The sequence below is a fragment of the Gavia stellata genome, chromosome 7 (assembly GCF_030936135.1).
Source record: "Gavia stellata isolate bGavSte3 chromosome 7, bGavSte3.hap2, whole genome shotgun sequence".
NCBI lineage: Eukaryota > Metazoa > Chordata > Aves > Gaviiformes > Gaviidae > Gavia > Gavia stellata.
The window spans coordinates 42,800,205-42,824,133 of NC_082600.1; the positions used below are offsets into that span (position 1 = coordinate 42,800,205).

The following is a 23,929-nucleotide window of genomic DNA, read 5'->3' on the forward strand; positions in this document are numbered from 1 at the left end:
TGGTAGACCAGGTGTTGGCTTGCCTAGTAGCATGTTGTTCGGCAATGAAGAACAAGGTAAACAGTTTGTCTGGGACTCTGGTACAACTAGTTGTGTCCTGGGGTGATCCTGAAGTAGGGTGGCTGCAGTATGTACAGGAACAGCAGAGTGGGACAAAAATGAATAGTATTCCCTTCCTGTCTCCATCCTATCTCCAGGAAATCCAGTTCTGTAACCAGTTTTCCATGTCTTCAGTAGGTTCCATGTGAACAGCACACAGGGCCAGGCTGCAAGAGCAAGAAGGCAGGATGTTGTCGAGACCAAAGCCTGGGGAGTCTGAGGCAGACCTGCTGCACTTTCAAAACCAGTTCCTGGCAGCCAGAGCATCACCTGCAGTGAAGATTGTGAAGAAAGCAGACAAGAGGAAGGGGGAGGAAGGGAGCGCAGATGCTGAGAGTCCCTTGCTACGGGACAGCAAGGATGTAGTCATGTTGGATGGTAATTTCCCTTGTGGGCTTCTTTGAATTACTAGGATTCTCTGTTCCTTTCAGTGTTCCTCAGTGCTTGCCTCTTCACTTACCTCTCAACCCGGTGTTGCTTTTGCCCTGCATGTGTGTCCTCCTTGCAGTATTGTTTGTTCTTAGCCTTGTGGGAAAATGCACTTGTCCAATGTTACTAGCATCCAGTAGAACTACCTTGTTCTGTCTTGGCACATTGCCTTTGTCTACATTTATCAGCTGTCTGTGATACCTTGCCAGCGTCAATGCAAGAGGTGTTTTCTGTGATTTGTACCCATTGGATGCTCACTGCTTATTTTCCCATCTATCCAGACCCTGTTCTCAGTGTCTTTGAGATTTAGCTTTGCTAACAGCTCCAGCTTTCAGTCAGCAGATCTGGCTTGATAAGCCTCCTTCCTGCAGTTTTGTTTTCCTGCATCAGTAGTAACTGTAACACTTCTGTCATGTGTTTAGTAGTCTCAGACGCTCAAGGTGCTTTCTTAAAAGCAACAACTTAAATCTTGCAGTGCTTGGTTCCAAGTTAGGAAATATGATCCCAGTTTATAGATAGTGAAAAGGAGGCCTTGACTTGCTCGTGATCATACAAATCACTCACTGTTAGAGCTGGCAGTGGAAATGTGCTTTTCTGTGCCTGAACACAACCTGCAAGGACACTTATTTGTTTCTGTACAGCCTTGCTTCTTCCCTTAATACTTGCAGTCAGGCCTCAGTACCCTTTCCTGCTTCTCATGTAGCTCTTTGAAAAGACCTTGGTGCCAATACATAAATAATAAAATTCTTGAGTACGTTTCTCTCCGCTGCCCAGTGCAAGTCAGAGACAGAGAACTCTTTAATTGTCTTATTGCTTCCTCATCTTCTTTGTTTCTCATCAGAGCAATAATAGGTGCTATTAGGGAGCCTTGGTCTGGTACCTATTGCACAGTAGTTATATATGAGTAACTTGACTGCTTTTTTCTTATTATTTCCCCTCCCCAGATTTTCCTGATATTCTCCCAGCTCTAACTCCAGCTCCTCCAAAAAAGTCCAAGATCAAAAGCGCCTGTGTCCACTTCGAGGATGAAGATCCAGAGGAAAGACTGGACAGTCATGATCAACACATTACAGCAGTATTCAGCAAAATTATTGTATGTCTGGTTTTTGTGATGATCTAATGTTTTTTTGAATGCTGTGAACTAAGCAGTGGACAAGGATGAAGGGTTCAGTTGCTGCTTTTTATTTCTACAGTGTAATGAAGCAGTTGTAGCACTATAGACCAGTGTCCTGGAGCACCTTGAAAGAAAAAGCTCTTTGGGTGTATTTTTGCTGTCAGTTAAATATGTGTTTGAATCTGCTCTCCAGTCCAGACGGCCTACAGGTCACACTGCTTGCGTGCAGGCATGTGCTCTAGTGTGGATTTGGGTGAGTTTCTGGACTCTCTAAGGGGGATGTTCTCACTGATCTGCACTGGCCCAGGTTTTCCTTTACCTGATTCTTTGAGTGGTGTGTGGAGTTTGGCAGCCCAGCCTTTTGGAAAATAGTCTCACTTTGGCTCTAATAAGCACAAGGTATTCTGAGCCTGACAGCGATGCAGCAGAAAGCTTGTGAGCTGCAGAGCTGAGAGATTTTGAGTCCGCTCTTAGCTAAATGATATAAATGTGTCTGGCTGATGTGATGGTTTCTACAGGGTTTGAATTTTTTGCTGCAGGAGCGAGACACCAGTGCAGTAGCAGTGACCATGCCAGTGCCCACAGGAGACCCATTTCCAAGGACATTTCACCGCTCTGAGATAAAAAGTGAGGTAAGATTTGGACCAGCTGTTTTATGCTACCTTCATTAATGATTAAAACTTCCTCACAACAAAGCCTAGTGCTTGGTGGGTGTTAGGATTCAAAATAAGTGACTTGGTATGCTGGAGATTATGAGCTATCTCAACATATCTCTGGCATTTGCCACCTCAGTGTAGGAGAGTTCTACCAAGTTGCCATCAAGTAGGTATTCCGTACCCTACAGCTAAATAACATTGGAATCCTTTTGGTTTCGGAAAAAAAGTGGTCCCCTTCAGCTAACTTTAGTGAGGTGGATCAAATCTGCGCTGCTGTAATAGAATTGATCATGTTCTGCTTGTTTTTTCTCTGAGGAACAATCTCTGTTAATTTGTCCACCAGGTTTGTTTAAGTCCCTACTTACTGAAGTTGCACCTGATTTCTCCTGGCATGACATTTGAGTATGGTTGCACAGATTATCTTTTGCAGCTTTTTGGATTTTGACATAATTTTTTTCCTGAGGCTGTAAAACTGGAAGCCATGGCTGCTATCATTAGTCATTGCTGTAGTAGCAAGAGCTGCTAGCTGAGTGGGAGTCAGATGCCGGGAATTGTATGTGATTGATAGCTGTGGTTGCTTTGAAGAGGTAGCTTATTTTGAAGGACAGCTTTTTTGAAAGGAAAGAGTAATACTTTTTAAACTACCAATTCTGTTTACCCGACGCAGGAGTGCACAAAGCAGCTACCAAATGTTCAGACTACCTTTTAAGCTTCTTCTCTGGACTGGGGACATACAATAGGGGTTTTTTTGCTTAGTCTCCTTTGGATTTCCGGTGCATCCTGTGCAAGGCTGTTCAGAGCCATGCCCTTCTATCATCTAGGCAAGAAGCACAGTAATTTAGTCAGGATTATTTTAGCACCACTTGCCCGCTTCTTACTGTGTAAATCTCTTCACCCTGCTGCTCTCTAATCACCTTATAAGAAGCCTGTTCCAAGCATGTGGTGAGCACAGTGCAGTACAGCCCCATTTATCCTCAGAAATGCGAAGTATTCAGCTATGCAGAGTTTCCAAACAGCAGGAAAGCTGGAACTGTTGTGTTTGGTGATATTTTAGGTGTATTTGCCTGGCTTGAATTCACTTATAATTAATCATCTTCCTTTTCTAGGTAGCAAAAACATTCATGTTTTTGTCTCTCTGTCCTAGCATTAAACTGTGTGTTAAAAAAAGAATAGCACGCACACAGAAAAGGGGGGGGGCTGCCAGCAGCTTCTCTGTGTCATGTCCCAAAGTCTGATCTGAGGGTGTCTTCAGGATCAGATCTATACATTTGCTAGTGGCAGGTGTGCGGGGGAGTCTGGAGAGGAGAGTGGTGACACATGGCTTCCTTGTTTGCAGGTGAAGGTGGGATCTGGAAGAAAAAGCATCTTTGCACAAAAGATGGCAGCGAGAAGAGCTGCTGAAAAGGCAGCGGCAGCTCCCTCTGCTGCTGAGTGTGTGCAAATAAGATCAGCTGCTCCCAATGCCCTGGATCCTGAGGGATCGGCAGGAGAGGCACCTCTCTCCGGCACCACCGATGGTAAGTAGAGAAGGTTCTGCTTATCCAGCCTGCCGTATTTACATAGCCTTAGTAACCATAACATCAGTGCACTTTATTTTTCAATTAGGGTAGCACTGTTGTCCTCAGTTTAGGAATCACAAGGTCACTTGGAATGTCTGTGGCGTGACAAGGATTTAAAATGGTCTGAGACCCAAATTAATGTTCTAAAAATTGGGTTAGCTTTCTCATGGATTTCCTTTTTGCTTCACACAGGGCCAAATATATTTATTTTTCAAGGTTCTTGTTCTCCTTTTCCTGTCTGTTATATGTAAAGTGTTTATTTTTTCATTGTTGATTCCCACAATTTTAGAAAGAGGGTTCTTCTTGTGTCTGATGAAGGTGTTTGAGACCACTGTGATGCAGGTTCTCACTCCTACCTAGAAGCTGAAAGCTCAGTCTTCCGTCACTAGATCCGCTGCCATGAGACTGTGGCTTTGCTCCATAAGGAATGCTGTGAGGCAGTGCTGATGAGTCAGTGCCACCTCCGGCAGTTACTTGTGTGGCAGCAATGTGACAAGGAAAGATGAAACCAATTCAACTGGTACCAGCATCTCCGGGCTTTTTTTTTTTTTTTTTTTTTTCCCCTGGTGTCTTGGGCAGTCCTGTTTGCTTAGGACCACCATGTGTCTGGGTTTTAGGACCACCATGTGTCTGGGTTTTTCCCTGACACCCTCTTTTTCACATTGAAATAGAGGCCAGATGTCATGTGAGGGTTATCGCCATTTGGCTAAGGTTTCTGTCTGCCCTGACCCCTGTCAGAGAATTGGTAAGAGTACCCCCAGATGTGCTGTGCTGTGCATGCACAAATCCACCATCCAGGTCAATATACTGTGCTTACTGTATATCCTTTTACAATTGTGCGTGTGTATGTCTGCCTGAGAAATCTCAAAGGGAGATACAGCAGCCCTATAGCTGTGATCATCCTGAAGTGGAATGCTTCTCAAATGTAGTAGCACAACAGAGGGATCAGAAAATGGCTTGGCCTCCTCAGCAAGATTGTTGTGGCAGGATTGCTAGAAGCAAGAGGAGAAGATGGGGAGCTCCATTTCTTGTAGTAATGTGTTTGTGCCTGGTAACCCTCAGCTTAGTTGCTGATGGTTTGAAGCTTACTGAATCTTTTACCAGGTCGCTGTCTTCTCATCTCTTTCTGCTCAATATGCAAGACAACTGCTGTGGATATGACATCAAACCTTACTGATGTTATGATGAGTGTCATTATTGCTGTTTGAACAGGGGTTTGATGCTTTCAAGGTTGGCTGATTTAGGGTCATAGGGATGTTCCGAGTCTCTATATGGAGCGTATGAACAAAACATAAGGAATAAACCCACTAAGTCAGGTCCTTGTATAGTGGGCTACAGGACAGCCAGAGGGTCTCACTCTGACCAAAGGAGCATGTTACCCTGTTGCTAGAGTTAAATTAAATGAGCCTTTAAAAATGATTTAGATCAGGTGATAAAGGAGACTTGATTTTGTTCAGGGTAGGAAAAATGCCCCCCTGCTGGAACTTCTAATATGTTTAACCCTTAAAGATGAATACAGGACATTGTTAGAAGCAAACATGCCTGTGTTGAGAATGGATCCTTTATCACTCCAGAAACTGGTTTACCTAATAGTTTTAATTCTCTGTCTCACTCAACAGATATTTACTACTATGTGGTTCAGCTGACATACAAATGTGGGTTCACGTGTTCTTGGACAGAGAAAGAATCTAGTATTCACTAACTTGGAACAATGCTCTGACTCATCGATTATGAATTATGCTCCAGTTTACCTTTTCTTGCTGTTACTTTGCGTTAAAGAAAAAATTCCTTTCCCCTCATCCCTCCCCAAACTCCTAAAGAAACAAGGTGGAAATGAAATGATGTTTTGTTGTGACATGGGATGAAAGCCCAAATATTTTAATTTTGTTTGAAGCTAAACTAAACTTTTTTACTCCTATTTTAACTTGGCTACCAAGGTAAAAAAAAAAATGAACTTATGCAAGCCTGGTAATGACAGAATTGAGATGCATTCATAATGCTGTAGATACTTAAATCACTAACTGCTTTCTCTTCTGGATCTTATAGATAAAGCTGGTGACTTTTTGACCTCTCAGCGGCCTTGTCTCATAACGGGAGAGGGTCTTGGAAGCCAAAAGAGTGAGCAGGAAGCTCAAGCTATTCACAAAGAGAACTTGGAGAAGCTGCAATCCATGTCTGAGGAAGAGATCCTGCAGGAGCAGGAAAGGCTTCTGGCTCAGCTGGGTATGTGCTTCCCAGGGTGAATTCTAGAGATGTGGAAGTTTACTGAGTGTGTCGGTGTCCTGAAGTCTTACCAAATTCATGGATCAAAGATGGGAGCTTGGGATTCCTGCACATTGCATATATGGATAATCTAGTTTCCATGTCATGTCAGTAGCTTGAGTAAGAATTGAGTGTGAAGGAATTAAAGAGCGCTTAGTCCGCAGTGAGAGGGGTCTTAGCTTAAGCCTGTTTCATCTCCCCTTTGCTGTGGGATAAGATGGTCCATGCACTCTGTTACTTTGCATACCAAATACCTGGTTACATATACACGTATTGAGGTCCTAAAATGTAATTCTCTGAAGCAGATAAGAAAGCAAAGCTATTCTTAGGATGGCTGTAGCAATGCTGAGGTGAGAGCCCTTGGTCTTCCTCTCCAAAATACCTAAGACTTAGGCCAGAAGTGTCAGTACCCAGATACAGGAAACGTGGGCATGTGGGAGACTTCAATTCAAATCTGTACTTGGTAGAGCAGAAGAACTTACTGCTAGTCTTGAACTTTGTGAAAAAGTGTTTTATCTGGCTGTTGGGTGCAGACATTCTGGCAGGGGTCTGGTCTCTGGTTTGGAGCCCTATCCACAATGGTGCTCTGGGAATACCTGTCACTCACAGCTGATGACAAGATGGGGGAGAACACTGAGTGTGATATGTTTGATAAGACTTTGTGTGATCTAGGGCACTGTAAAACTTGTTGGTGTTGGTTTCAATTACTTTGTATGCTCAAGAAGAGCAGACATACAGATGTAGGTGGCAAGCAAGGGTTTTTGAAATTCTCATAATTTCAGATTCTCTAGCATCAAATTTAGGTGTGAGTGGTATTTCAGATGCATACATCTCTTGTGGGTTTAGCTTAAAGATCATATTAATGATCTTGATTTCATTGCAAGCAGCATGGGTATAACTAGAAAGGTGGCAAAGGAACTGCAGAATAATTGCAGACAGAATGTTTAGGTACATCCTTCATTCAGAGAGCTGAGCTCTCCAGACTACCTGAGGTGAAAAAAACTTTTTCTTTTAAACTTCACTGCTTATAACAATGGTATGTGTCTGAAAAATCTCTTGTTTATGCACTTTCTTCTTGTGACTGATTTGTGATCTTTGCTCCTTGTCCCCACCGCTCCATCCTTTGGGATATTAGTGAAGTGAATACTTAGGGAGTTTAAAAAGGATAGGATGTATTTTAAGTATTTTTGAACAATAAATTATTTTCTAAAACAATGTATTTGTTTATATGTCCTGTGGGTTAAAATTGTAGATCTTTCAGTCTTTGAGGCCTTAAAGAAACTGGGAGTAATTTTGGCATTCCCAAAATACCTGTGGTTAAGGAATGATGCATGATGTAGCAACTCCTAAACTAAATTGTGGGCTTACTGATGAACTTGGGAACTGGACAGGCACAGAGATGTGGATTAAAGAGATTTTTTTCTCCATATTCAGGAGTGTGAACAATTTGTGGGTGTTTAAAGATACCCAGTTTCTGAATCAACCTCTTAATTATGAAGCAGATGAGACTCCATGGTGTAGAGTGTGAGGATGGGTAGGCAATTCCATGCTGGGCAATGTCTTCAGGGTCTTATTGTTGATACTGTTCTGGTTTTGCCCGTGGAGACTTTGGGCAGAATTAGGCTTACTTTCTGACATACTGTGCACAGATTGACATAATCAGTGACTTGTTTGCCACTGTTTGTGTGAAATGATGAAATAATGAATACAGTCTTTTCCTTTCTGTGTACAGTGAAGAGTGAGAAAGTGAGAGTTCTGCTTGCATTCAGGAAAGAATATGCTTGCTTTAATGAGACTGGGCTGAATGCCTCTCCTTCACCAAGGGAGGTTTAAACTGCATCATGAGGAGAGTGTTCAGCAATCACAAGTGTGGGATAGATCCCTGCATCCACTTTGAACTGTTTCAGAGGCATGGGAGTCTTTTCCTTTTTGGGATGACTTCTCTCAGGTACAGAGCATTTCTTAATTGCTTGTCCTTTGTACTCCAAAGAATAAATAACCAATGTAGGTGTTATATTCTGTTACTTTATACATCTCTGACACTGCTTATTGGAGTTTGTCTGTACCTTTTAGAGGCACAATGCACAGGCTCTTACTGTTCATCTCTGACATAAGCATCCCAACACCATCTTCTGGATGAAGAGTATTGAGAAAGAAAGTGTGTGCCATCAAAAATGATGTGGGATATCTGTAGCAGATCTGAAAGTAAAATGATGATCTTCTAACATTTTCCTGTTTTAGAGCCATAGGAGTATTATCTGTCGTTCAAAACATCCCTACCTCCCAAATGTTCCTCTTCTCCTTCAAAGCATGAAGAGAAAGGCCACGTCTGTTTTCTGGATGTTGTCAGACCATAACTGACTCTCAGGATGAGGAGTCAGTTCAGAACAAACAGGATCTCTTTCTCCTAACCTAATATCTAGACCCTGCACTGCAGCTCTAGTGCAATTCAATAAAGAGCAGGTAGTTCTTTTTGTGGTGTCTGTTCTATGTATTCTCGTAATGTTCAGATTGATGCCACTGAGCAGTCCGCAGGCAGGGTAGGCAAGCTGTCAGACCTGGGTTCCTCCCATAAATCACAGACCAGAATTCTGTCCACAATGAATAGTCTTGTTTGGATGTGCCTTTTCAGTGGCAGTGAGGGGGAAAGAAACAATTATCTCTTTATTTGTAAGCTGGGAGAATAATTAGAATTTTTGTGGTTGCTTTGCCTTGAAAGACATTTATCAGCTCTTTCTCTGGTGTTGCCTCACCAGCCAGTTGTACCCAGCTGATGTGCTCAGGAGGTATTAAAGCAGTTAAGAGCCTCAGTTTGAAAAGAAGTGATGGAACAGAAGAAGAGGGCATGTGGAATGGGAATGAAAAGACTAAAACATAAATAGCAGGAGCTATGGGCGTATCGAGTGTTTTGAGACTTTCTGTCACTTCTCTGTCTGTCTTTTTGTCAATACTTGCAGATTCCAGTTTAGTCGCTTTCTTAAAGTCACGACGTGGTGGCAATGAAGGCCAGAAAAAGGAATTAAAAATGGAACAGAACAGACCGGAGGAGTTTGTGGAATCTCTGCCTGTGGTTCAGCACAGTGTAGGATCATCTCTTTCTATGGAGGAGTCTGATCTGGAAGAATCTGTAAGGAAGGAGGAAAATATGAAGGTAGAAATCACAGGTAAGAAACAAAAGTGCATGTTGTTTAATGTTCTGAACATAAATGTAAGGTTTGTATGGTGTTTGCATCAATCCAGATTGGATTGATGTGGCACTTTGTTAGTTATCCAACTCAGAATTTTATCATAATATTTAAAAAAAAAAAACCACCATATATTTTGGGTTCAAGAAAGAACATCTCTGTTATTTCTAGCTGGGCTCCATAGATTAGAAGGGTGATACACTATGTAATGGAGGTAAGCTATTCAGTGAGCAGATCTTGCTTTGTTTTTGAAATTTGTCCTGAGGTCTCTGAAGGGAAAATGTCTTTTAAACTAGGCATCATTGCTCTTCTGTTTGGTCACGTGAACAGGGAAACAGAAGAGTGTGGTGGTGAGATTCAGCTGCTGCTTGAATAATTTCTTTTAACTGGGACCAGCTGGGGACAAGAGGGTGTTGGGTAGGTAAGAGTTAGAGGTTTGCCCAGAGGATAGCATGGAGATGACAGTCAATCTTAGTTCAGGGAAATTGCTCATATAGTGCATGTATGTCTTATCATGACACTGCTCCTGATGGCCCCACTCTGTGGCTTGTATCTCAGAGCCCACGCAGTGATTTCCACATGATACAGTTCTTTGTCCTGTGGATGGAGGGAAGTATCAAGGTGTAGAGTGTTCTGCTTTTTTGGAAGAATTGTACAGAGCTGTTGCCTCTTCTGACAGAACTCTTTAATACTCAATATATGCCTGAAAGAGGAGAAATCTGCTTTATCCCCAGCAGCTAAAGCAACCCATATATTCTCATGGCAGAGAAAAGAAGTGTTTTCCCCTTAAGCTTCTGCTCTTATTGTTGCTTTCCTTACTGCATTTTTTTCTTTAGCCATTTCTTGTTCTCTGTGATTTTAGGCTCCTGTTCTCATCTTCCCCACACTTTTGTTCGTAACATGTCTCTCTCCCTCATTAGCATGCTTCTCTCCCAATTTCATGTCAATTTTTGGCTGTCTCCATCTCTTGATCCTCTCTTCTGATGCATTTTTTTGTGTCCCAGTGCAACATGCAGACTGATTAAAGAGGTCTCTGAGTCACTCCTGGATTTCAGCTTGGTGGTTGCAAGACATAACAACCGTTTGCCATTTTCTTGATGAGAGGGATGAGTCTGTGAGTGTATGTGTGTGTACACGTGCAGGAGAAGGAAAGCTGATTAGCCCCTTATTGAGGAAGACACTTCACTGAACAGTCCTTTTGCTGTTTCTTCCCAAGTTTTACTTTTCCACGAATCCATCTTAATCAAAAAGACTATTTTAAGTTCTTTTTAGTTCCAGAATAATAGAGTGCACAAGTAGCACCAGGTTTTGTGACATTCTTTTGCTCACCTGGGAGCAATAGAAGTGGGTTGTTCAGCCTGTAAAGGCTGAACAAGATTGTAGTAGTGCTCTTGGGAATAGCTCAGTGTTCAAAGCGTCATGTGCTGACAACATCTTTTGCTTTCCGTGGAAGATGGCAGAGGAAAGGAGAAGAGGAGTTTTCCCAGGATATTTGAAATAGCAAAGAAAGGATGAGCTGGAACACAGTTATAAAACCAAGGGAAGCCTTTCCAGCACCTGAGTTTATGCCTGCAGCCCATCTTGGCCAACAGGGGATGTAAAATATTAATTTGACATTAGCACTTAGTGTTGGGATTTTGCATCTATTCGTGCTCAGAAGTAAACTCATCATGAATAACTTAGCAGAAATGGTCATTCTGAATTTCCTCAGGGAGAGGATGATGACACAAAGCAATGGGATTGCTCAAAAGTCAAACCTGCCTCTCTAGTGAGATAAAAGGCTACTGTTTCTAATAAACAAGATGGTGAAGCCTTTATCCAGCAACTTGTAATCTTATCAAATGGAAAAGCAAATTCTGGCACCGAGACAAAAGGGGTAACAAAGCAGAAAGGGAAGAGGCTGGGTGGTAGCCTTTAATAACTCAAGTCTGGAAAAGTTCAGTGCAAATGTTGCATTCACACTGTCAGCTTGTGTTTCTGTAAAGGGATTTCTTAGTAACTGAACAATCTGCTGATGCCTTGGAATATATATCAGTCTGTTCTTGTTGACAAGATCATAATACTAAGGGCTGGTGGTAATCTGCGTAATCCTATTCATAAATGATTAACTCAACCCTATCAATTTAGTGATTAATGGAGAAAACAATTTGTTGAATTACAAATGTCAATAGATTTCATTTTTCTGCTGATTTTATTTCCTCTAGTTTTGCATCTACTACCCACAAGCATTCCACTTTCTTACATTTCAGATGCTTTTTCCTTCTCTTCAATTAAAACGTGTGCTGAGCCTTTGGCTGAAATTCTGCGTAACAGCTTTCTGGCTGGGGAAGATAATTCTGTGCTTGGTTCCTTGCCTGACTCAATACCACATTGATCATAAGGGTGAAGCTTCATCCTAGAAAGGATGAGTGCCTTTCCTGAAAGTTTATCTGCTAATTGGAGGAAAGTAAAAGGTTAGGTTACAGGCCAGTTATCAGCAGGAAAAGATCTGATGAAAGAAGAGCATCTCAGTGGGACTCACTGTTCCTTGCAAGAGAAGACCAGAGCACTAGGATTAATAGCTGCAATGCAAATGAGTTCTGGGCTGCTCTAGCAGGAGTGATGCTGCTGCTTTTCATGCCCTCACACTGCCTGTTCCTGTCCTTATGTGTGATTTCTCTTGAGAAAACAGAGACTACTTAGCTCATCTCTTCTCATGCCAGTATGGGATAGTATCCTAGTAGCAAAGCATTACCTTTCCTAGTGTTCAGATCATTTCCAGTTACATGTCTCCTGTCCCTTCACTTGTGAGATTCTTCCACATGCTGATCTGTCTCTTTCCTAGGGCAACTCTTGTGATGTCAGGCATAAATGCCTCATTTCTCAAATTCTTCTAGTCAAAGCTCTTTATAAAGTTAAATCAGTAATTTCTTCCTTTAGTACTTGCACCTGTGAAATTCTTGTTCAACTGTCCAGTTTCCCCACTGAGCTGTTTCTCAGGCAAGCTGTGTAAATTTTCAGCTGTTTTGATCTTTTCTTCCCAAGCTGATCTCCTCAAGCCTTTAGAGGGGGACACAGAATGAAGAGCAGCATCGCAAATGTGGTGAAAGCACTAATAGTAGTGTTTGTGCTCTCTCCAGTGTATCTAGGCTGGAATCATACTGGCTTCCAATAATTTGCTTGGACCTCTTTGCTTTAATACCTTTGAATCATTTCACATCTCTCCTAACATCCCCCTCCTTGGATGATATTAGTTTGCTTTCTCAAAAGTAGGGCTGATATTATTTTTCTGCCCTGGTTCTGATCGCTTTGCCTTATTTGTGTCCTGACTTCTGTTCAACTTCTCCCAAATTAGCCTTGTCTGTGAATTTCATTACAGTGCTATTTACTTCCTCTTCTAGCTCTCATGAAAGATGAAAACAGCTTTAAACCTTTGATGTTTATGCATCAGCCAACAGTCAGTTTGAAAATTGTTTTCTTCTTATTTTGCGTGAATCCTGTATTTGATGCAGTCTTTAAGCCAAGTAGGTTGACAAAGAGGGAGTATTATTTTCTTCATTCCTGCCTTGGAGGTAAGACTGCTATTTTTCCTCCCCCCACAAAGATGATGATCTGCCTGTGAAGCCCAAGAAGGAGTGGATTCACATGGACAATGTGGAGTTTGAGAAGCTGGAATGGATGAAAGATTTGCCTTCACCCCGGCAGAAGAAAACCAAAAAGGTTTGAAAGCAGAAACTGATATTTTTCATGTTTGTGTCTGGATCATGCTTCTTAGCAGTAACAGTTTTGAAGGCTTCAAAAACTAGTCTTCTGGTTGCTCAATCTGTAAGATTTCATCCGGCTGTGAGATTCCCCAGTTTCTTCAACAGGGTTGGATGATACGTGGTCAATTCAGTCTGCAGTGCTCAAGACAGCTAGGAAGTGAGAGTCTAGCAACTGTAATCTGGGATGAAACAGGTCTGAAAGCTAAGAAAAAAGCAAAGAGCAGAGTAAATTTTTTTTTTAAGAATTTGAGGCCTGACCTGAGGAGTTTTTGAACTGTCACCTTCCAGCAGTTGATGTAAGAAGTGGTATTTTAAGTGATGGAGTGGAAGGCAATAGAAATAATCTTTTTCTCCCTCCACCCTTTTATTGTAGGGAATGGAAGCTCGATTCAGTTTAAAAGGAGAATTAATTCCTGCAGATGCTGATTTACCGACCCATCTAGGCCTGCACCACCATGGAGAAGAGGCAGAGGTAGGTGTGATGTAGTAGAAAGGGCACACCCATTTCCGTTTTCTGTGTTTGCTTAGGCAGATTCCTGTTGTGTCAAGGCTTTTTAGTGACAAAAACCTTAGGAAAGTGCAGATGGATGATTTTTTTTCTTTTGAAACAAGCTCCTGAAGAGAAGTTGGGTCTGCATGCGTTAACTGCTTTGCTTTCAGAAAACTCCATTAATGCTTTTTCTCTTTAATGCCATTTTAAGGATCTGTGGTGTTGGAAAAAGATGCATGCACACCCTTTTCTTAAGAAGTCAGTTTTCTCTGTCACATCAATGATTAGAATCTCTTTTGCAATTGCCACAAAGCAGCAAACAACATTGCATTGCAGTTTATTTCCTGTTATGCAATATATTACAGTTAATCTTATTTTAAGGGACCTATTTTTACCTATAGCTGAGATTTTTGTTGAGGTTTTTTTTTTCTCCCCATTTAGAGGGCTGGTTATTCTCTCCAAGAGCTCTTTCATTTGTCTCGCAGCCAAGTTATTCAACAGAGGACACTGGCTCTACAGGTCTTGGGTCGTATTGTTCAAAAGGTAAATCATTTTCTGTCGAATTCTTCTCCATAATTAAAGTTTCTGGTGGATCAGGGTCCAGATTCTCTGGTACTAGTTGTTTGCGTTCTGCTATTCAATGAAGGTGAGCAAAATCACCAGTAGGGCATTCTTTTTCACAGAGGATCTCCTTACTGTTAGAAAAGTTAAGTGTTGGGACATAACAAACTGACCTTCAGGTTTCTCTGGAGGGAGATGCTTCCAAATGTTGTTCAGCAACAGTGCTGCAACTTCAGTTCTGTTGTTGCTTTGAACTCAAGTTATTTTTTTGGTGTTACTTTTGTGACAAACCTATCCTTGGCAATGACCCTTTCACTCCTGTTGTCTCAGCCAGCTTCATGATGTGCTTTTTCTGTAGGAGGTGAGAATGAACCAGCCTACTCATAAAGTGAAGTGCCAATAGCATAAAGCAAAATGAATATTTCCTTCTGTGCACATTTCCACCTAACTCTTAGGGGAAGTGCTAACCTTCCCTCCAACAGCAGTGGAGGCAGAGAAGAAACAGTGTGGTTTTGAGAAGAACGATGGGGCAGAACAGACTGAAGTCAGAAGATGGGTCCGGACTTTAGAAAGAAAGGTTTCCTCCATTAAGGAACTGGAGTTGTGTGCCTCTGTAGAATAAAAGGAGGAGAAAATAAAGGAAAAAAACCTGCACACAGTTTAGCTGTTTTACAGTAGAAATGGGAAGAGGCAGACGCGCACAATGTTGAGATGTACCCAGTTAAGGTGATACAGCTTTAACACTGGCTCTGCGTGGCATACATTTCAGGCCAGGGCTGGAGAGTTTGCTTCCTCCTTGAAGGGCAGCATTCTGCGTCTGCTGCTTGATGCTGGATTTCTTTTCTTGCTGCGCTTCTCGCTGGATGATGCAGTGGATAATGTCATGGCAGCATCTGTTGGTGCTCTCCGGGCTCTGCTGGTGTCACAGGATGATGAGGTGAGACAATCATTAATTGCCTGGGTTTGATTTCATGCTGAGCTGTTTACAGGAATCAGAATGAGCAGACATGGTAAGTAGCTTGAACAAAGGCTTGCTGGATGGGTTAACTTAATGGTCAATAGAATGCCATTGTTGTGCTTTGGGACAGACAGGGGTGTGTGTTATCCCAATTTGAGAGATTCAGACATCTTTTCTCCTGTTTGAATTAGTTCTGCCCTGTGATTAAATCCAGTGCAGACTGCTGAAGTTATCTTCCTTTTGACATCTTTACAATCTATATCAGGCCACTATTAATATACGTGTACAATTTAGTTTTTTAATGTGGCTTCTTATGTTGTTGGCTTCTTGCTTTGTAGTTTTTCTGCTTCTGAACAGATTAAATATTCTCCCTCCTTTCCCTTATGACTCACAATGATACTATTTTGCTCTTATTGTCCATTTTCTGCTGTTCTCAATTGCTTTTCTTACACTGATAAATACCTAGTTTTGCCTTCTCACATGTCTATTTTCTCCTTGATGCTTTTTCTCCTGTTAGAATGTTGAAACTTCTCTTGGGTGTTCAGAGATACTAGAGAGCCCTGAGAGGCAAGAATAAGATGTCTTCCTGGTTGGACAGAAGCAGTCCATTATAGGCAAAGCATGCTGTGGGCTGTGTTTCAAGCTCCTTCCATGAGAGCTGCTCCTGTGTCAGACTGCAAAGGGACTGGTGATAGAGAAGAGTGGGTAGATCTCAAGAAGGCCCCTGCAACTTCTCCCAGGCTTTAGAGCTCTCCCTAGTAAGGAGGCAAGAGAAATGAAGGACTGGGGTAGCTTTTTCTACATCTTGCTCCTCTTCTAAGCTACAAGCCTCATGGTGTTCTGCTAGATGAGTCCTGTCACCCATGGTAGGCAATTAATGCTATGAATCAGCTTCTTAATGTGCTTTTCTTTCTTCTGATATTACTCCTGGTATATAACTGTCTGCAGTGTTCTCATTCTCAGATCAAAGCTTGTGGCATGATGTCTTGTATAAGCGGGGATTGCCGACTCTTTCGATGCCAAAAGCAGCACTGTGAGTGTTGTGTCAGTATATTTTTCTCATTCGGAGAGTCCTTCCTAGAGTCTCATGCTGCTGAGTTTCAAAAGGTCTCTGAGGAAAGGACACGGCTGAAAGTCTGACCTTTTGCTCCAGGATTTGGAAGACAAACAGGATTTATCCCCACTATAAACTCAGAAGATTAACGCACATAAAAATCATGCTGTCTGAAGGTTTTGTTCATTCAACAATGGCTATGGGAAGGAAGCACCTTTCTCTTTGTTTCTTTCGAAGATTCAGATACTCTGTCTTGTGCTTTTCCTTCTCTTGGTGGAAGGAAGGCTATAGTCTCAAACTCTGTATTCCAGATGGACTCATGGCTTTGACACTTAAAGTCAGGCCTCTTCTGACCATATCATTCACTCACTTACCAACTTTGTTTAATATTAGTTTTTAAAATAATTTTTTTTTTGTTTTTAATGTCTGTTAATAACTTGCGCCTCTTTGGACTTCCATTTGAAATTTTTCAAAACAGCTCAGGGTTTAGTTGAAGTCTACCCCTTCTTTTCTGATTAATGTAGTAGTTATTACTGATTGCCAGTTCAGGAAATGGAAATTTAAAGCAGTTACTAAGTAGTGCAAGCATTCAATTTTGACTGTCTTTTCTATTCTAAAACAATTTGGGGGAAGTAGGTCTGCTATGGGAGCAATTCCCTCTCTGAAGAGCTGAAAGCTGACTTATTGTAATATTGCCTTAGAACTTGTGAGTATCTGACACTGTCATTAGCTGTGAACAAAAAAGGTTTTTTTTTTTTTTATTTGCCAAAGCTGAGGGATGTTCAAACAAAAGCCAAACAAACATGAAACAATACACCAGGCAAGCTTTATTTTAACATACCAATTTATCCATGATCATTCTGTATTATTTGACCTAAGTTCTACACAGATCCAGAAATGGGAATAGAGCCAATAAGTACCAAATTCCAGTTTAATTTCTAGAGCCTTGGTGGTTTCTTTATTTAGCTTTATCTTAAACGTTTTCCAGTTAAGCTGCATTTCTGTTACCTGTGTAGTGAATTTAATTCACCTCACAGTAATTGCTTTTCATGGTTTCCCAAGTGTGTGTGGGTCATAGGTTAAAACTACTTCCCTGAAAAAGCATTGCATTCCACTTGCATGTGTTTAGAATACCTTTATTGTTCCTGTTTTCCAGGGATTAGGTGGGAATCAATAAAGCATTCAGTAATCAAAAGCATCCTTGAAAATTTCTATCTTCCATGATTTCTTTGTGAGAATTTTATTTTATGTGCTTTTACTCTCCTTATAGAAATACCTTGATTGGACTTTCTCATGGTACCAAGGAATGGCTGCATTCCCCTTTGTCCCCACCAATGAGGAGGAGGAAGAGGAGGAAGAAGAAGAATTAAATGGAACAGAGAAGTCTCAAGATAAAAAATTAAAGGATGAAAACAAGCCAGATCCAGATGTGGCCCGGTATGATGTTGTAAAGGTAAGCACAGAGCTAGAGCTGAAATCTTTTTAGGAAAATAGGCTCTGCACAGTGGCTATGTGTGCTGTTGAAATGTCTGTTCTCCTGTGTATGCTATTAAGAACATTCTGAAAAAGAATTAGAACTCTTCCCTGGCTGTTGAATGTTATGTTTCTGACATATATTATCAGGAGGGTAATTTTATTGATCTCTAAAAATGTTGAGACTTGGCCTGTGTGATTTCAGTATCATTAAGTATCTCTAACTTCCTCTAGGGAAATTGGCAACAAGAACACCGATGACCTTGTAAGACTTGCTGAAAGACTGCATACGGACATGATTTTCAAGCTTGCTTGCTTGAGCTAAAAGTGAAAAGGTTCCAACCACTATTAAAGTGTCTGTATGAACTTTTGTGAAGTTAAACATGAGCATTACAGCTAGGTAGTTCAGAATTAGTTAGATTTGTACAATGACACTCTTTTTGTATTTGACATAAGGTGGCTACTTAGCATTTCCCCAATATCATTCTTCATATTTGTGTTTCTCAGATAAAGAGTTACAGCATTTCGAAGGAATTCCTCACATATTTAAGCATAATCCCACATTCTTGATAGGAGATCTAAAAATAGCAACCTTTGTTATCTCAAACCCAACCTTGGAGGAGCTGATGCAACTCTTGCGTGCTGCAAACATTAAAACCTGTGATCTCATCCCTTAGTCCACGTGCTTGAGCCTGTGTTCGAATGGCACTTGGTTAAAAGCTTTACTGGGCAAATGAATTACTGTACTTGGGCATCTGGTCTCATTTAGAGGCTTCATGATTTCAGATGTATTCTACTAGGTGACACTGTTTAAAAAGCTTAAAAAAAGAGTTGTAGATAAAAGAGATGAGATGAGTTTGTGATTCTGGAAATAGTTGCATGGTTCAGCATAATGGATTTTAACTTATTCCAAGTGGCCTGAACTCAGAAGGTATTTGGGTTAAAATTCTCCAGTGTTCCAGTTATTGTGAAATTTCATTTCACACCTGCTTGTTGGCTGTTACAACCCAATTACTCCACACAGTTGGAAAAAGAGTATTTAAACTAGCAGCTGAACTCAGTCAGGCCTAAACTACAACCTTGCTTGGCTACAGCTTTTTAAAAGTATTGATACTTACAAACTCAGGTGTTGTGGAGTTGCCTTTTCCCAGAGCTAGGAATGCATAATGCTGTCACTTAAACTGAAGATTTGTTTCCTAGCACTGCCACTGATCATGGTCTTCTGCTCTGTGACTATAAAATAAAAATCGCATCATCTCCCTGTGTTTATCTTTTCCTACTGCAAAATAGGAATTGGTGTCTGTTTTCTGCTTCTGTCAGCTTTCTCTGACATAACAGATACTATCAGACAGAGTGCTGCATTAGGTGGAGGTGGTGTCTAGCCAAAGTGATTCAAGGAGCATGAGAACCATTTTCAGCCACATCAGGTTTTAGTAGTCCTTTATAGGGAAGGTTGTTTTCCTATTCCCTGTTACTTACAGTTTCATACTCTGGAAAACGCAAGTGTCCAATCCCCACCAGTGGTCTGATTTAGAACAGAAGTTCAGTCGTTCCTGCCCTCTTGAGCTAACTCTTGCTCATTTGCTAGTGTACTGGCAAATCCACAGAAACTTACCTCTTTGTTTCCCCACTGGTAGTTTTAAAACCGTCTCTCTGCAGAAGATGTGATTGAATCTGCTTTTGTCTTCCAGCAACTGCAGTTCAGAGGGCCATCGTTAAGAGTATAATGGAATATTTACTTTTTTTTTTTCCTTTCAGGGACTTTTGAAGACACGGATCCAGCACCGGCTGAGGTACATCCTGGAGGTAGTACGACCTGTTCCAACAGTAGTCCTGGATATACTGCACATCCTCACCCACATAGCAAGGCACTCCTCTGAAGCATGCAGCCAGGTAAATCTCCCATTGTACAGGAGCTCGGGAATAGTAGAGAAAGGTTTGAAAAAAGGAAGAAAGAAGCAGGTAAAGTTACGGCAAGGAGATTAGACAAACTTGTGTGTTTTGCATGTCTTCTACATATCTGCGTAACTGCATACCTTTAATTATTTGTGCTACTTGCTATTTCTCTGCAGCTGCTTGATTGTCCTCGGTTGATTGAGACCATTGTCAGGGAATTTCTCCCTACTCAGTGGGATCCTCAAGTGGCTGAACCAGGGTGTTTACTCACCAGTCTCCATGGAGTTGCTTGCGCCCCTGCTATGAAGTTCATCAGAGTGTTGGCATCTGGAGGCCGAAATGCAACAGCCAGGCTGGTGAGTGATTCTCAGATGAGCTTTTCTGATTGCAAAGGCCTTTGCTCTTTGAGCCTTACTTTCTAAGTAAAGATAGAGGATTAATCAGAGGTGACTGAGCTGAAGCTAAAATAATTGTTGTGAAGAAGGTGCATATGTGTGTTTTGAAGGAATTGTTAACAGCGTCATAATAATGATGCCTTCTGCTGTGTCACCAGTAGAAGAGCTGCCTCAATCTTTTCTCTGCTTTTTTGTTTGTTTGTTTTATGTAGCACAGTTATGCAAAATCACATAGCACAGCTCCGTGATACTGACCAAGAGCAGATGTTTAGAGCACATATTGGTGTGTGATGCCCTGTACTCTCCCATGTTCTAGTGATAGGCAGCTTAGGACTGTATAAACCAGAGATTTAATCACTATCCTTATGTTTTACAACCCTGGTTGAACTTCCCTGCCATTCATTTGTCTTAATAACTCTGAGGTCATTTACCAGTATTTCCAACCCCTCTTATCTACTTCTGGACAGGTTTTCCACTTCAGAGATAATTGCATTCACTCATATAGGTCATCACACTGGTGCTATAAATGCATAACATCTACAAAGAGCAGCATCCATTACAGTGCAGTGGGCACCTCTTTGGGTTTTTGGTTCAGTATTGTTAATAGCATCTAATAAATTGCCATCCAGGAAGTTGCTAACATCAGCAGAACACCAACAGTCTGTGCTATAAAATACATAGAATAATGTCCTGATAATGGATAGCGGGTTATGTAAACGCTGTTAAGTGGTGCTAGGAAACATAATAGAAAATCTCTGAATTTTACTCTGTTTCAGGCTTTGTACTCCAGGTGTTGGAAGGCATGCAAAAATTGCTTACAAGGTTCCTGCCACTCAGGCTTTGGTTCTGTTGCACTCTCGTATGGCTTGTTACAGGCATTTAAACTTGGAGACTGAAGATAAAAAACTAAATCAAAATCACCAATGTACGAATTTATTTTAGTTAACAACAAAGGTCTTCCAACTTCCTTCTCTGGAATTAAATTTGACTTTGCCCCCTGTGTCAGAATTCATAGTTTGATTCATCAGCTCCTTTGCTTTCTTGCTGGTATGCATTGATTTTCCTACAAGATGTCCCTAAAGCATTTGAATTTTGCATTATCTATAATATGTCCATGCGTTGTGAAAAAGACATTGTAATCTCATTTGTTTAGACAGAGCACACACAAGCTTTTGTATGTGTGGGAGAAGGAAAGAGAAGTTCTCTTTTTTTGGTTAAGCAAAAATACCCAGTTGTGGGGGAGGATAAAAATTATTTCTAGAGAACTGCAAATGAGTCATGCTTAATTTGGTACTAAAATAAGCTCAGAACATTTCCAAGGCATCAAAATTCTATAATCATATAAAAGTAATAGGCAGGAGGTACCCTTTTTATAAAATAAACACATAATCATAGAAAGAATATTGGCATCAGTTCAGTACTTTTGTATACATCATTTTTCATAAATTATATCTTTACATGTAATCTTGACTAATAGAGTTCTGTTTATGACTACTTAAAGAAGGATAATTACGTATTTTTTAAAAATCAGTTAAATGCTGCAGAGAGCATCCAAAACAAGGATGCGTGTGGACTAGACAAACCTCTGTCAGGAATGATTTAGTTGTAGTTGATTTGTGTTAGGAATGGATTAGGTAACATCTATTCATCCCTGTAGGAATACTTCTCTCTTAAGAGCCATTGATCGTTTATTGATCCTTTGTAGTACGTTCCTTAAAACTACACAAGATAAAGACAGATTTGAACAGTGCAAGAGGAGTTTAGAATGAGCTGAATTGAAATCTGCAGCTCTTTTGGTGTGTCAGAGTAATGAGGTAATGATGCATGCAACTTTGTCTCTTATCCCTTTTGTCTTTTTTGTTGTTTGTTCTTTTCTTTTTTGTTTGTTTGTTTTACAGCTTAACAAATTTGAAATGAAAAGTCGGTTAAGTCGATTTATAGCTGAAGACCCGATGGATCTGCTCCTGCCAAGGGAAGAAGCCATCAGGCTAAGCACCGAAGCCTTCCGGTTGTGGGCTGTGGCGGCTGGCTATGGTCAGGCCTGTGATCTCTACAGGTACAGTCCAGAGCTGGAGAAATGGGGGTGGAGGGCACAACAGAGAAAACAGACACCCTGTTCCAGGAGGGGCAAATAGAGGGATCTCCAGGCTCAGTCTCTACGCCCTTCAGGATGTGTTATCTCACTTTCTTTGTCCTCCTGCAGTAAAATTCACAGTTTCTAAAGGTATTTGTGTTGAGTATTGTCTTTTTTCTCGTTGTTCTTTATCTCCTGTGTTTAAGCACTGGCATTTTGTTGTTTCACCTCTGTACTATGGGAGATCACCCTAACTTTTTAGGGCTGCAACTTTTTCCCCTCGAAGGCATAAATAATCTGTGCTTGTGTGACATCAAGACACATAGTTTGCAGCACACCTAAGACTGAATCTGATGGCCTAAAGGCATTCTGTGGGCAGCGGTCACCAGCATGCATGCTAAGTGAGGTGGACTGATGCAGACAAACTCTGCACGCTGTGTCGACTTTCAGTTCACTACCAGTTCTTGTGCTCGACTGTCAAAGTCTGCACTGGGATAAGTTTGACCTACATCAAGCATTGAATCTTCTTCCTGTATTTGCACTGACTTGGAAGCACAGAGACGGCTATGGAGTTGCTCTGAAGAGGAGTAAAAGGGAGGCTAGTATGAAGTTTCAGAAGGGAGATTCTCTCTCCACAACAGCATTTTGTGTTCTCCAGCCCAATCAAGTGTATTGGTTAATAAAGAGTAAAAACTGTGTATAATTTTTTAGCACTGTAAATAATGTTGAGTAAAGAGAAACAGCAGGAGATTCCTTAAATTTGCGTGATTGTAACTGTGGATACTTTGGCTGAGAATTTGAGAACTAGGGAAACAAAAATAAAATAAGTAGTTTTCCCAAGAGATTATGGAATGGCTGGAGGCACAGTATTAGGTAGGTCACATTCAGATGAATTTGGAATGACAGTATTCTTCCTTTGTCATCTTTTTTTCCATGTCTCTTTATTTTTATTATTTTCCTGGTGGTGATGGTTCTCATAATCTCATTTTAGCAATCTTTGTAAGTATGTGATGGGAGGGTGTAAAGAAGATAGAGCCACGTTCTTCCAGTGGTATGAAGTGAAAGTACAGGAAGCAATGGGCACAAATGGAAATACAGGAAATTTCACTTAAGTGTAAGAAAAAGATTTTTACTGTGAAGGCGATCAAACACTGGAGCAGGTTGCACAGGAAGATTGTGGACTCTCCATCCTTGAAGATATTCAAAATCCAATTGGACGTGTTCCTGGGCAAACTTGCTCTAGCTGACCTGGCTTGAGCAGGGAGTGGAAATATAGATGATCTCCAGAGACCCCTTCCAACCTCATCTATTCTGTGATTCATGCTGTAGGGATCTCTACCCTGTGCTGGTGAGGATATTGCAGTCCCTGCCTGAATTGCTCAGCACTCGCTGTGGGAAGAGCCCTCTGATTGAGTTGTCTGTCCAGCGAGCTACAGCAGTAGTTACTCTGCTGATACATGTGACGCAAACAGCAGGCTACACGGCAGAGCTGCAGGCCAAACTGAGCAGGTAGGCCCTATCTGTCACTGGTTCTGTGTATCTGAGTATTTGGCATCCTGTCTTCCCTCTCTTTGGTTTGGAGACCTGGCTATCACCTTGTTTTTTTACCTTCATTTTGGATGGTTTACTGTCCCACATGTGAATCCCTGCATGGTGGGGTGTATTCCCTCTGACACAAGGTCAGAAGGGGTGTCTAGTCTGACAGCTGTATACCTGCTAGCCTGATAAGAGGCAGAAGTAAAAATCTGCATTCAGCTATGGGGCAGAAGGGCGGTGTTAGCCAAATGCCCTGCTGAAAGGAGCTAGGAAGTTCCTTTGACCTTCCCTTTGGGGAAAAGAACCTGAGGATTTGGAGGAGGATTTGATAGACATCAAAGCAGTAGGATTTGCTGAAGACACAGGTGCTTTTTCTGGTGAAAAGCAAGTAACTCTTTAACTAAAGCTGGATACTGAGGTAGTGTGTCCAGTAAAACTAGAGCAT

The 23,929-nt window shown here is 41.3% G+C and overlaps 1 protein-coding gene across 2 annotated transcripts in view; it reads left to right on the top strand.

The window, feature by feature from the left end:
- The first annotated feature begins 287 nt into the window (after positions 1-287).
- The window catches only part of RPAP1 (RNA polymerase II associated protein 1), a 36,707-nt gene continuing 13,065 nt past the window's right edge, over positions 288-23,929 (top strand). For both annotated transcript variants that reach the window (XM_059819489.1, XM_059819490.1), the window contains exons 1-15: positions 288-477; positions 1,473-1,621; positions 2,182-2,274; positions 3,635-3,815; positions 5,904-6,080; positions 9,077-9,283; positions 12,888-13,003; positions 13,421-13,519; positions 13,979-14,080; positions 14,868-15,035; positions 17,381-17,563; positions 19,342-19,476; positions 19,656-19,835; positions 21,773-21,930; positions 23,278-23,457. In XM_059819489.1, the coding sequence (XP_059675472.1) occupies positions 288-477; positions 1,473-1,621; positions 2,182-2,274; positions 3,635-3,815; positions 5,904-6,080; positions 9,077-9,283; positions 12,888-13,003; positions 13,421-13,519; positions 13,979-14,080; positions 14,868-15,035; positions 17,381-17,563; positions 19,342-19,476; positions 19,656-19,835; positions 21,773-21,930; positions 23,278-23,457 (2,318 nt within the window). The remainder of the gene's footprint in view (positions 478-1,472; positions 1,622-2,181; positions 2,275-3,634; positions 3,816-5,903; positions 6,081-9,076; positions 9,284-12,887; positions 13,004-13,420; positions 13,520-13,978; positions 14,081-14,867; positions 15,036-17,380; positions 17,564-19,341; positions 19,477-19,655; positions 19,836-21,772; positions 21,931-23,277; positions 23,458-23,929) is intronic.